General features: G+C 41.1%; 1 protein-coding gene across 1 annotated transcript in view; it reads right to left on the reverse strand.

Annotated features, from left to right (window-relative positions):
* Positions 1 to 14,671, reverse strand: part of LOC145408002 (uncharacterized) — a 65,930-nt gene that overhangs the window by 13,572 nt on the left and 37,687 nt on the right. The window contains exons 11-12 of the mRNA XM_080278806.1: positions 11,571 to 11,773; positions 7,760 to 7,957 (exon numbers count right to left, since the gene is read on the reverse strand). Coding sequence (XP_080134932.1) covers positions 7,760 to 7,957; positions 11,571 to 11,773 — 401 coding nt within the window. The remainder of the gene's footprint in view (positions 1 to 7,759; positions 7,958 to 11,570; positions 11,774 to 14,671) is intronic.

Consider the following 14,671-nt stretch of genomic DNA (forward strand, 5'->3'; position numbering starts at 1 on the left):
GTTATTATACTGCATTTGGCCAGTTTTCCATTAAGAAAAATCTCTGGAAAAATTAATATATGTCAGTGAACGAAATATGAGGAAAGAACCTCGGGAATCTGCCGAGAGTCGGAGCTCCTTGGAGAATGTCAACTTGTGTCACAGCCTAGTATCCTAAGTGCATAAATGACTGGCAAAGAGTAATCAAATGTAGAGGTTCATAAAGAAATTCATTGAGTTCAAAACTTCGAAATCAGCATTTTCAGATAACCAGGATGTAGTAGTTTAGTTAAAATGAAAGATGTTACAGATTAAAAGATAGAGTAGGCTAGTAAGTATGTGCTTTTGCAATGCAAGAGTTTATACTCGTAAACTAATGTTTTCGTCCTCTTTATTGCCTAATGTAAAAGGGTAAAATCTGACATACCTCCTTACAAATGAAAATAAGTTTGCATCACTGGGAATAAAGTAGCTAATTATAATTACTGTAAGTGAGGAGAAGACAAGGAGTAAAGGCAGAATGGTCTTGCTGCTACTGCAGGTAGGGCTTTACTCGTATTACTACGAACAAATTGTTGTGGCATCCTTATTGTTGCTATATCATCACCGCAGCATTTGAAAATAAGGTAGTGTATTGCAATAACAAGAATTTTCCTTAACTGATCTTTGAAACTAGAGCATTTGTATTTGAAATCCTGGGGAGCAAATAAATCAGGAACACAGAGTTATACTACAGTACACCCTCATTATCGACGAGGGTTAGGTACCTAAGATACCCATCGATGCCTAAAACCGTCGATACCGATTTTCGTCTGGTCAGGTACCCTTTGTTTATATATTTTAGTATCCCTTCAATCACTCGTATGTAATATGCAGTTTAGTTTTAGTGTTTCTTAGAAATAAATTAGTTAGGCAATTGAAAAACTGAATATCATAATAAAACTACTTATATTAAGTAAAGAATTATGGAAAAAATAGCATAATCTCTGATGTTGATGCATAGTGGTCGTACACTGGACCTCAACTTGTAATGGCTGTTGTATCATCACTTCTCTCTCCACTTACACCTCACTCCATCTAAAAATAAAAGGCGAAACCAGCAGTTGTAGCCATCCATACGTTTACATAACCGAGTGTGTAGAAAAAGAAAAAAAAAAGCGAAAGCAGCAGTGGTGGTCATTCATACGTTCTAATAACTGACAGTGTGAGGCAAGTGTTACGTTAGATCAGCTGTTCGCACCGATCTTCACAACACACGCTGGTGCTGCTAGCTCATACCAGAGAGACCAGGCTCTCCTATTTACTTTCATTCTCAAGAGCTTCCTTTCATTCTTGATATTCCATTTCTCCCAGACCTAAATTTTCACGACTGTATGGCAGTTTATGCTATCAAAGATGAATCTTAGCCTAGCTTTCCCTAGGATCTTCTTTTAGGAAAATTCAACTCTCCTTATGCTCGTATATTTCATATTTAATCTCTGCTTAACTTTTGCAAGAAATATCCCTTATTGACAAAAAATCCAACTCATCTAAACATTATGACAAATGATACAGGAGCATGGGTTTTATCATATGTCCTCCTGCATTACTACACAACAGCGCAGACACACGATCTTTTGCTGCTTTAAAGCCTGGCGCACTTTTCTCCTCCTTCGAAATGTACATTCTTTTAGGCATTTTCTTCCACCACAGGCCTGTTTCGTCCGCATTAAACACTTATTCAGGCCTGTACCCTTTCTCCCTTATAAGTTCAGCAAAGTCACGGGGGTACGATTCTCATGCTATCTGATCTGCTGAAGCTGCTTCACCAGTCATCCTAATGTTATGTAGGCCATACCTTTTCTTAAAATTCTCGAACCAGCCCTTGCTGGCTGCAAATTTCTTTTGCCTAGAAGCACCAACATTACTAGGCCTATCACCATCGTCATTACTTTCATCACCATCATCACTATTTTCACCTGCCTCACTTTCATCACCATTATCTTCACCAACACCACTGCTTTCACCAGCAAACCGAGCATAGAGTTGTTTTGCTTTGTTTCTGATGAACTGGGAGTCTAGCGGCACGTGTCGACGGTTTAAGTCCTCAATCCAAATATTCAGTGCCTTTTTCCACTTTCACCAAGGCATCATCTCTCACATGCATCGTTACTTTAGCCGATCCTGGTGTGCACGAAGCCAGAGCATCTTTAATGTCTTTTTCTCTCCATTTTATGCCACGAACACTGGACTCATTCATGCCACACTCACGACCAACCGCTGCATAGCTCATTCCACTTCTAAGTTTTTGTAATATTTCGTTCTTTACTTCCAAGGTAAGTACTTTCCTTGCTCTCTTAGCTGCCTTATTTCCAGTTGGAGTGTTACAAGGGCGCTTCGGAGCCATGATGATCGCGAAATCACGATAGATGTGGCCGAACATGATATGAGAACAACAGACAAACGTGTACTGATGCTGTTGTTTGTTGGGTCGGCGGGAACATGCCGCGAGCAGCCAGAGACACCTGGCGGGATGGTGCGCAAACTTGCTAGGTGGTGCCAATACAATTCTTTATGTTTTTATTTTTTTAATAATAATAATTTAACTCCCAGGAGAAAAAAAAAAAACGTCGATAATCAAATCCGTCAATTAAAAAAACGTCGATAATGAGGGTGTACTGTACTTACTGCATGCGGAATAATACATTACACATTCATTCAAATCGGGAAATGTATCTAAGCGTTAACTTTAAATATATCACTGCGTCATGTTACTCATTTTACATAATTTAGTGTGATACAGTATATATTTTATCTGATATAATGTGATGAAGGCACAGAATTTTTATATTATATTCACTAAGCTTTCACTGAACGTATGGCAGTGCAGTGATCGAACCAATCTGAAACTCTGCCATCACTTCTTGGAGCAACTGTACATACTGTACTGTTCTGTATGTATGGCTTATGACTGCTGCCTTGGTATTGCAACTTTTATGATCCCTGTTCCCGAACTTAACATTTCATCATAGGGATAGATGTATGTGTCAGTTTGAAGCTGCTTTACGACACCAATGATCTTCTATTTTTGGAATTTTCCTCACCCTAAAACTGGTACATGAAAGCAGTTTTGCAGATAACTACTGTATATGGATTAGCCCACCAATGCAGCTGAGATAATGACAACAGCACCAGCATCATCTATTAAGCCATTTTACATAAGCATCATCATTCTTCACAATTTCTCACAGTCATTTGAGGTGAGAAGTTCCAGCACATGACTCTTTGAGGTGGCTTGAAAATCAGAGGAAAAGGGAGCTCAAGGTAAATATCTGCCCTCATCCTGTGCCAAAGGAGGACGAAGGATGCTTGCAATGCAAGTGCTGAGTTATAAGGCTGCCATATCCTAACGCTTGTGCAAAGGTTGGTTTACAGCCTCTACTACTGCCATTAACAATTGCATAAGACAGGCAGGAAATACATGATGGTATTAATTTTTCTCTATTCCTTTAAAATACAGCAAAACCTTCAATATATCAAACTAATTGGGTGAAGCCTGGTTCGATAAACCAGAAAATTTATTAATCAGAGGGTGAGCCCCCACTTGGGAATTCACACATATGATGGACAATACATGACTACAGTACTGTATCACATTCTAGCACTGTAAATGAAAACTAAACACATTTTACACTAACCTGGCCCAGAATTTTGCCGTTTTGCAGCTTTCAGTTCTACTTATATCCATCTCTGCATCTCTCTCTTTTCATACTATACAGTAAATAAACTATTCTTAGTGTCTATAGCCCCTTCTGTGGAAAATAGTAAAATGTTTCCATATACAGGCAAGCAGATGGTGCCAAAGTGATGCCACCAGGCTACCCCCTAATTTGTGTTTGTAACTTACATAGCTAGTTGCCTGCATTTGGCTCTACAGACATACCTCAACTTACGAGCATTCAAGATCCGAGCATTTCCAAGATGCAAACATGAAAAAAATAACAACATTTCACAGGTACAAGCGTAACCACGAAAAACTAATTTAGCTTGTAGCGGCCCGTTGCGACCGCATTTTATTGTGGTGGGCGACATTAGTTGTAAGGCCAGTCACTAGACAGCAGTGTGGGTGCTAGGGGGGCTAACCCACCATCTCGTGTTACTGTTTTGTTCACATGGAGGAGAGAGGATCGCTGCTCAATGTGCTTTTAGTACTTTCACTCCATTTAATATGGCTGATAAATGCAGGAAAATGACTATTAAGGGGTTAACAGGTGCCTTTGGAATAAGAGGGAAAGGGCTTCCTTCTTTTGAAGAACAGGATCTGAATGCCGACCAGTTTGGCAGAGTCTATGCTGCCGTGCATGATGCCCCTGCCTGCTATCGTCTCATCTTTGACGAGAAAAAGAAGAACACTTCCCAGTCGTCAATCATGAGGTTTTTCCCAAGGGTGGAAACAAAATTAGATGAACCACAGCCTTCAACCTCCTATGCTGAGCCTTCAACCTCCTATGCTGAGCCTTCAACTTCCTATGCTGAGCCTTCAACCTTCTTTCCTGCACCTTCGGTCACATCCGTTCAGCCTGCTTCTCCTGAAAATCCTAACTCACCCACTGCTCTCTCCTCACCCACATCTTCCAACTAACTCCACTCCTCCACCTGCCTCCTCTCACTTCCTGCAAGTCCTGCCCTTACGTGAGCTACAGTAATGTTTATAAAATAACTCATCACTTATCTCTAATGTATATTTACAAATAACGAAACAAGCTGCAAGGTTTGGTGGATGAGTTTGGGAGAGTGTGTAAGAAATAGAATCTAAAGGTGAATGTAGGGAAGAGTAAAGTGATGGTCTTTGAGAGAGGTGAGGTCAGTGAAAGAGTGAGAGCAGTGGAAATGAGTTATTTAAGAGGAGCCTGTGGAGTCACATGGAGAGACAGGCTGACAAATGAGGATATAAAGGAGCGTTGTGGTGTGGATGTGGATGTGATAGGAAGCGTTAGGAGGAATACACTGAGGTGGTTTGGCCATGTGGAAAGGATGAAGGGTGAAAGACTGACGAAGAAAGTGTATGTGAGTGAGGTGGAGGGGGGGGGGAGAGGAAGGGGGAGGCCGAGGATGAGATGGAGGGATGGGGTGGAGAGGTATATGAGAGAGGGGGGTGCGAGTTGGGAGCAGGGGAATGAAATGGCGGGGGACAGGGCAACGTGGAGGCAATTTGTTTGTGGCCACCCCGAACGGGATTGAGGTGTCTGGCAATAGATAGATAGAAACAAAATGAAATGCTTGCCAAATCCACATTTTCACAGGTGGCAAACGTTCCACTATCTTTCGTCAATGGTAAATAGGCATCGGACAATAGCAGGAACAGAGTTGTGTCTTATACTGTATGTTTTTCTTGTGTATTTCTAGAGTTAATTTATGCATTTATATTTCATAATACAATATAAACTGCTTACGAACATTTAAAACCCTACTAACAGATCAGTGAACATTTCAGTGTTTTTTATGTTGTACGTGTAGTACTGTATGGGATTTTCATTTTGTGAACAAATTCAACATGCGAACGGCCTCTTGGAATCAATTATGTTCGTAAGTTGAGTTATTTCTGAAAAGTATATACTGTGTATATATATATATATATATATATATATATATATATATATACTGTATTTATATATAAGTAATCCTGCATATTTCGCGGTAGTTACGTTCTTGTAACCCCCGCGAAAATTCAATTCCGCGAATACTCTATTAACAATTGAATCTTACACTTGTGTCCACCATGCTGCCCATCACACAGTCCATGTCCATACTGATTGCGAGACAATTCGCCGTCAGACAATTGCCTGTCAAAACATGGACGATTCCCCATCAGAACAATTCGCACCCTGGACGATTCCCCGCCATTCTATAAATATACTAATCAATACTTTTATCAATATACTTATTATTAATTAATCAATACTTTAATAACTATATTTCAGGGGGATCCAGCAAAGACTATGTTCAGTAGCGTAGGTTCTGGATATTATTTATTAGTTGCTCCTTTAGTCAATAATTAACTTGTTTCTTCCTCGCTGTAGTCGCCTTTGAATTATATTCTAGCGTCACCCATAGCTATCTTCATTAATGAAGGCGAATTGTTTTGTGTTTGTTGTGACTGCGAATTGTCCCGAAACCTCCATACTCATCCCGAAATACCTTCTTACAAGATTGAAAGCACATACTCCATTATGAAGGAAAAACGTAAACACCGTACTGTAATACACAATTATCTACACATTTATTCACAAAATAGTACAAAATAAAAAGATGCATTAACTGGTGATAGCAAACACTCCCACGGTCGTTTCTTAGCTTGTACAGTAACAATTTTCTCTGCTAAGGTCATAACTTTTCTTGATCGTTTTGTCACTTTGGAGTTCTTACTAATTGTATTATTAGCCTTTGGTGAGGCTGGCTTACGTCTTGGGGCCATGTGGAAGGCAAGTGGGAGGCAAGAGGCTCATATCATAGTGCGGTTGCAAGTACACCAGTCTCGTGAGGCAGTCAGGCGTGGACTGAGAGGAATGCGCGGCAGGGAGCAGTGTTGCCATACCCAAACAACGAAATTATGCTAGGGCAGTGAAAAAATTATGCTAGATTGAGCAAATTTGTTCCAAGTAAAAAATGAATTATGCTAACTTGAAGCTAAATGATAAAATTCTATACATATTCGTGCAACATATTAATTATGTATTGTTTACTATGAAAATATTAAAATGAACCTACATACAGTAAGAGGGTAAATATCGGTTTTCTGCCCATACTGCTTTTTCCCACGAAACTTACGTTTTTCTGATGGATTTTGATGTGATTCATTCGATTTTGAGCATCATTTCCGTCGGAAATAACTAGATTTTGAGATATGACCCCCCCATCCCCCTGCAATAATGGGGGATCTTTGGGGAATCGGGGGTTATAGGGAGCGGGGGAAACACAGAAAATGGTCATTTCCGACTGAAATGAAGCTGAAAATCGAATGAATCATACCAAAATCCATCGGAAAAACCTAGGTTTCATGGGTAAAGTACAAAGCTCAAACTTATCCTAACCTAACCAAACCAAACCTAACCTAAAACCTAACCTAACCTAATCCAACCTAACCTAACCTAACCTACCCTAATCCAACCCAACCAAGCCCAAACTGAAAGTAACCAACTATTCAAACATCTTCTTACCTTATTCGTCTCTCCCTCTCTCTCTCTCTTTCTCTCTCTCTCTCTGATTTGTAGCTTTTATACGATTATTCCAAAAATATTCCATTCCATTCTATATTATGCTAGAATGATTCTAAAACTTCTAATATGCTAAAAAATATTCCAGACTCAAAAATTTGATCAAAATTATGCTAAAAGAATAAAATTATGCTAGATATGGTAACACTGGCAGAGGGGCCACGGGAAAGGGACAGAGGGTGGCGTGAGTTTACCGCGCTACAATTGGAAGCTGCGGGAATTTCAAATTTTTTGTTTTCTGTATATTCAAGGATATTTTAGTTGAACTTATTAATGCTAAGAAAATCCGCGAGAGGGCAAAACCGTAGACAAAAAATCCGCAAAAAATGCGGGATTACTGTACTGTATATATATATATATATATATATATATACTGTATATATATATATATATATATATATATATATATATATACACATATATATAAAAACTGTGAAACTGACTGCAATACAGAAACTCAAAAAAGGTGACATATAGCATAGACTTTCCATGAATACTGTAGCCATATGTTCCACCTTTATATATACCTGAATCAGTTGGTGTGGCGAAGGATCTTCTGCATCAAAGTAATCCTCAACAATACCCACTTGGTAGCTGTCTTGATCTGGGAAGGAGTTGTTGCAGGGAGCAGTATTTTCGGCTTCTTCCAGTTCCACTCCTGATTCTGTTGAGTCTTCACCAGCTGTTGTACCCTGCGCTCCAGCACTGCGTAAGTCTTGCATTTTCTAAGAAAGCATTTAAGGTATATAATTACTGTACTTCATCATCCAGACCTTCGTACCTAAGGGTGGGTTGAGGTATGATTAAAAAACAAGGGAAGAGAAAGTAAGAATCTATTATCAACAGCATGCCCACTCAAGGCCGAATGGTTTAACGAAATTTATGGGTTTCGCAATTTTAGGGGACGAAATGGAACGAAAATGTATGCCAATCAGAAAAAAAAAAAAAGATTTTCATCCACGTGTTCTCGTAAGTTAGAGTTCAGAGCCACATTCTTTGTTTGATTTCATGCTTCCCAACACATTTTGGACCAACTGGGCATGTGTTTATGAGTCCTTTCTCATGCCTCACCCAGTTCTTACCCACACTCATCATGGGTTTTGCAGTTTTAAGGGACGAAATGGAACAAAAATGTTTGCTAATTAGAGAAAAAGTTACTCTTATCCATGTGTTCTCTGAGGTTAGTGTTCAGTTCCACATTCGTCGTTCAATTTTGTGCTTCCCAACACATTTCCAACTAACAGAGCATACGGTTATCAATCCTTTCTTGTGCCTCACCTAGATCTACCCCACACTCATAATGGGTTTTGCAGTTTTAGGGGACAAATTGGAATGAAAATGTTTGCTAATTAGACAAAAAAAACTTTCATCTATGTGTTCTCGTAAGTTAGTGTTCATTTCCACATTTTTCGTTCGATTTCGTGCTTCCCAACACATTTAGGACTGACTGAGCACACGGCTATCAAGTCCTTTCTTGTGTCTCACTGACTTTACCTTGCAGTCAAATGGGTTTCGAGTTTTAGGGGACAAAACTTGATGAAAATGTTTGCTGATCATTAAAAAAAAAATTACTTCAATCCAAGTGCTCTCCTAAGTTAGCGTTCAATTCCACATACTTCGTTCTTCTTCTTCCTGATACTCTTTATGTTTTTTGGATTACTTCTAGGTGGTGAATAAACGTTCCATGCAAAAACTATTTCCCCATTGTTTTAAGCTGTGTTCCACTGTGTCAACCTGTTTGACTCGTCAAGGTTACGGCGAAATTAGGGCCTGTCCTAACCTAAGTGTTAAACTAAACTTGACCTAACCTAACTTAGCTATACCTTATAATTTAACCTATGCTAACCTAGCATCCAGTTGGAAAGTTGGGAGATGAAACCACCTTTGAGTACGTCAAGACAATCATAGTATGGCTTAAAGAACATGATGATAAAAAGTGGGAAATTTTTCAGCACTAAAAGGTAATTTACCACTGAAAAGTAAGAAAAATACAGAAAACAAACTGGAGGAATATGAACTGAATTGGTAAGGTCCTTCTACTGCTTTAAGTAAAGCGTACATTTACCGAAATGGCAAAAAAAGCATGGCATGAAGAAAGCCCTATCATAACAATTTGGAAGGAACAGGAGAAGATAAAGATCGAGCTTAGGAAGTGATGTGAACCTGGCAGCTGTGAAAGTTTATATGTTGCCCTGAAGCTGACTAAGTTGCTTATAGGGCGTTATGTGGAGCGTCAGAGAAAGAAAACTCTCACTTTTACCCCTTCTTACCACCTTACCCCACGTAATTTAGCCCCACTTATATTCGCCATCAGGTAAACAAGTGAAAGAGATATAACTGTTGTAATTAAGAACATCAGTGGTTTTAAAAATAGCATTAACAAAACAAAAGTCGGGCTGGGTACCCACGTGTTGATACGTAGCTTCCCAGCACTCTTCCCCCACCCCCTACCCATAATGTCAAAGTTTCACCTTCTCTTGTACCATGAGGCCTTCAGGAGAAACGTTAGGCCATATAGTTAGACTAAAATTTATGGGTCTGGCTGTTTTAGGGGATGAAATGGAACGAAAGTGTTTGCAAACCAGGAAAAAAAAAAAAGAAGAAGACTCATCCATGTGTTCTCGTGAGTTAGCTCTCCATTTCACATTCTTCGTTCGGTATTGCTCTTCCCAACACATTTTGGACTGACTGAGCAGTTTAGCCATATGCTTAGTCTGTCTGAAATGTGTTGGGAAGCGCGATATCAAACGAAGAATGTGAAACTGAACACTAACTCACAAGAACTCATGAATGAAAGTAATTTTTTCTGGTTAGCACAAATGAGTTACTTGAGAGGAGCATGTGGAGTGACATGGAGGGACAGGTTGACGAATGAAGAAGTGAAGGAACGTTGTGGGGTAGATGGGGATGTGGTTGAAAAGATTAGGAGAAATACACTGAGGTGGTTTGGACATGTGGAGAGGATGGAGAGTGAAAGACTGACTAAGAGGGTGTATGTGGGTGAGGTGGAGGGAGGGAGAGGGAGGGGTAGAACGAGGATGAGGTGGAGGGATGGAGTTGAGAGGTATATGAGGGAGGGGGGGGTGAGTTGGGGGGAGGGGAGTCAAATGGTGGGTGACAGAGTGACTTGGAGGCGTTTTGTCTGCGGCCACCCTTTGCGGGATTAGGGTGTCGGGCTATAGATAGATAGATAGACAAATTTTCGTTCTATTTCGTCCCCTAAAACTGCCAGACTCACAAATTTTCATCTAACCATATGGCCTAAGGTAGCTCCTGAAGGCCACATGATATGAGAGAAGGCAAAACTTTGACAACATTGGAGGTGGGGGCGGGAGGTTAATACCAGGGAGCTATGTATCAACAAAAGGGTACCCAGCCCAACTTCTGTTTTTGTTACTGCTATTTTTAATACCACTGATGTTTTTAATTATAATAGTTGTATCTCTATCAATATTTTACCTGATGGTGGGTGCAAGTGGAGGTATTTTACGTGGGGTTAGGTAGTAAAAAGGGGTAAAAGTGAGTTTTGGAAAGTTGCCAGAAAACATTGTACCATTATACATGTAAACATGTTGTCTGAGTGACGCAGATTTGAATACCATGGTCCCTGTCCAGTCCCTACTGCCCACGGTACTCGAGGTTTGAGTGTATATGGTTGGGATTATAAAAGAGATACAAGGTAGGGCAGTGGATGTTGGAGCAGCCCTAATGAGAGAGGGCAGTGTTTGGAAACTCCCTGTCCTGTTGTTTGCAGATGATACTGTGGTGTTAAGTGAAAACGAAGGGGAGCTGCAAGGCCTAGTGGATGAGTTTGGTAGTGTGTGTAAGAAACGGAATCTAAATATGAATGTAGGGAAGAGTAAAGTTATGGTCTTCGAGAGAAATGAAGTCAATGAATGTACCATTAATCACTTAACATTTAAATTCAGCCTCTAAATATTGTTGAATTATTCAAGTTTAAAACCGTCTATTTATAGATGATTTCCTAATAAGATGCTCATGAAGTATGAAGAAGTAACATCATTACTTCAGTTAAACTTGCCTGTGATTAACACTCTCCTTTGGATGCAAAACTGTGCCAAAAAAAGGGAAAGACAGCCCGGCAGGAATAAGAAGGGCCTGGTGGGTGAGACTGGGTTGAAAAAGGGAAAGAATTAAGTTGCTTTGGTGTATGTTTGTTCTTTTAACCCCTGAATCATGAACCAGATGCATATTTTAAAGTTGTTTACTTTAAAGTGGCACTTTGCCTGCATTCATCCGAGACTTAAAAAGTGAAAACTAACTAAATATTCATGCCTAACAAAATCTTCTATACTACGGAAAGACATATACACTAACCTGTGAGACTCTGACTGGTGATTTTAATATGGCTGTGTGTTCTCCTTCAGGTAACACACTGCCAATGTTACTTTCTCTTGGGACGGCCAGGACAGCATCACAATTAGGGGTATCAACAACATGCACGGCACACCACATCTGGTTGCCAAACACTCTTCCTCGCTGGCAAAAACGCCAGTGAGTTGCATACCACCCAGGCTCACCTATGTACAAAAATATATGCAAAATAATTTCCCAGTTTTTGTAGGAGGTAATGATGATACTGTCACCCATAAAATGAAACTCTGAGGTTTGTAGAAAAGTCAGCTATGATAAGAGGGTTATTCATACAAAATTTCAAAGAATACCCCTAGCAACGTGCCGGTAGCAGTAGTAGTAGTAGCAGTTCCCTAGGAAGTCTGGCTGAACAGCCCCGAGTCCCTAAGGAAGGTCACGGCCTAGATGGAGCTTTCCCACAGAGCTCTTAAGGAGTGTATGCTGTGTTGTTGGTGCAGGCGATTATGTGCAATACAGTCTTCCACAATGTGCTTAACAGTATGGGGTACTGTGTTGCATCCTGGACAGGCATCAGCGACTGAGTCATCCAGCCTCTTCTGATAACTCTGGAGGGCTGGATGATGCCCACATCTCATCCTGGCCAGGTGGACTCAGTCCTCACAAGGGAGGTAGGATTCAGAAGGGTGGATATCAGGAGGCCATGCATGCAGCTGTGTGTTGTCAATGAGTGACTGAATGGAGCAGAGAGTGATCTGAGCATGGATATGCTTTTGGAAGCTGGTTTGAGGTGACTGAGAGGGAGGAGATGACAGTATTTGTGTATGATATCGTGTGCTGGGTGTTTCTTGATATTCCTTGGTGTGTGTGGATGTGCTCCCATGTAGTGTAGTGGATGGCGTGGGTTTGCACAGGCTGTGGCAAGAATTTGTGTACCTCTCATGTCTAGATGATCCTTGATGTTGAGGACTTTTGTTTCTTGGTGTAGGTGGTCTGTGGGTGCAGTAGCTGTGCAGCCTGTGATTATTTTTTGGGCATTGTTCTGTATGGTCTGTAGAGTATTGTAGTGTGTTTCAGTGAGTTAGAACCCCAAGCAGGGCTCGCATAATTCATCATTGAACACAGTATATTGTTTGTATGCTGTGGTGGTGGTTTCTTTGTTGTGTCCAAATGTTGTAAGGGCAAGTGACCTTAAGGCACTGAGTCCTGGAGTTAATTTGTTTTCAACCACTAAAAGACAGGGTATGCACATGCTGTCTGAGGGTACTAGGGCCAAAATGACGGGTGTCCGCATATGCTGTCTGAGGTTAGTGGGGCCAAAATGACGGGTGTCTGCATATATGGTCATGCCTCCCCACCCCACACCCTCTACCCCCACACCCCACTATCCCTCAACCACCCCACACACCCCTACTACCCCATCCCCACTCCCCAACCCTCATCCCCACACCCCACACCCCCACCACCACCCAACCCCCCACAGCCCCCCACTATCCCCCTAACCACCCCTAACCCATCTCCCCCTACCCTCCCCCATCCCCTATACCCCCACACCCCTAAACCTCCCCAACCCCACCCCTCCACCCCCACTGCTACCCCCATCCCCCACCCCCTTCCTCCACTCCAATCCCCACCAGCACCCTATCCCCCAGCCTCCCACCCCCTGCACCACCCCACAAACCCCCCACCATATCACACTTGCCGATTATGCCTGTTGTGAGCGAATGTCAAATCATTCCAATGCCCCTCTTTTGGAGGATTAATGTTTGTGATGTGTTGATTAAATGACATTCATATATTGTATGTTACATCAAGGATTGTATGTGTGTGTGTGTGTGTGTGTGTGTGTGTGTGTGTGTGTGTGTGTGTGTGTGTGTGTGTGTGTGTGTGTGTGTGGTAAGGGAGTGCTGTTTACGGTGAGGTGTGGAATGTGACTGATGTTCTGCTGTTAAGTTTGTGAGAAGGGTCACTGTACTGTAGATCTGGCTAGGGCTACTGTGAGTCTTTTTGTGGTGAACCATTCGAGTAGTGTCCTGAGAATGTGTGTGGCTGGAGGATATGTGTGGCTGTGTTTGCATTTTGGTGTGTACATGTAAGTGTTATGTCGTCTGCATAGGATGTTATGTGTATTTGTGGAGTATGGGGTGTGGGTATGTCGTGCACGTATAGGTTAAAGAGTGTAGGGGACAAAACAGATCCTTGGGGGACGCCATTTGTGAAGTTCTGATGTTAGATGACTGGCCAGCAAATATTAAACGTGCACATCTGCCTGCTTAATAGCTTGCCAGCCATCTTTTTGTGTTATTGTGCATGTTTATGTTGAATATGTTGTTTGTGAGGCTGTGGTGGGGGATGGCATCAAAAACTTTGCTGATGTCTAGTTTGGCTCAAAGTGTTCAGTGTGGTGCCCTAGCAGAAATGATGCCATCAAAAACTCTTTGTGCAAGGTCTCTAAGAAGAGTGTTTGTGGAGTGCAGCGGCCTAAAACCATGTTGTGATGGGGCTAGGGGGATGTGACAAGTAACTATTTGTAATACTAGTCGTTCAGCGACTTTGGAGGGGGTGCAGAGTAGTGTGATAGGGTGGTGTGAGGAAGGTAAGGTGGGGTCTTTGTTGCATTCATGGGGCCCGAGAACCAGCATGAGGGTTTTGCACCATGCTTGTTATGAAATTTATCATGGGTAAATATCAGTTAATTAATATAACTGTTAAGGGACCTAACAAGAATGCTATTACTGTAACCCCTTGAATCCAGTGAAAACTTTTTTGTTTATTTTTGTTACTATAGAATTATTCTAATCAACTTAGCAGACTCTATTCTGAACTGTAACTGTCATTATAGATAGACAGATACATACATAGATAGATAGATAGACAGACAGACAGACAGATAGATAGATATAGATATAGAGGTGTTCTGGGCCAGAGGGGCGACCGTGCATTTTGCTTATTTGCTTTGACATCTAATTACCAAACTGTAATATACTTTAAACATGTCATGTTTCCCACCATTTTAATCATCTTGGCTAGCACTTTCAAGCTAAACAATAAAATGCACATAAGTATAATTTTACAATTATCTAATTAGCCATGTCAAAGTTTAATAA

The sequence above is a fragment of the Coenobita brevimanus genome, chromosome 75 (assembly GCF_032717465.1).
Source record: "Coenobita brevimanus isolate Jiangsu-jjx chromosome 75, ASM3271746v2, whole genome shotgun sequence".
NCBI classification, from domain to species: Eukaryota; Metazoa; Arthropoda; class Malacostraca; order Decapoda; family Coenobitidae; genus Coenobita; species Coenobita brevimanus.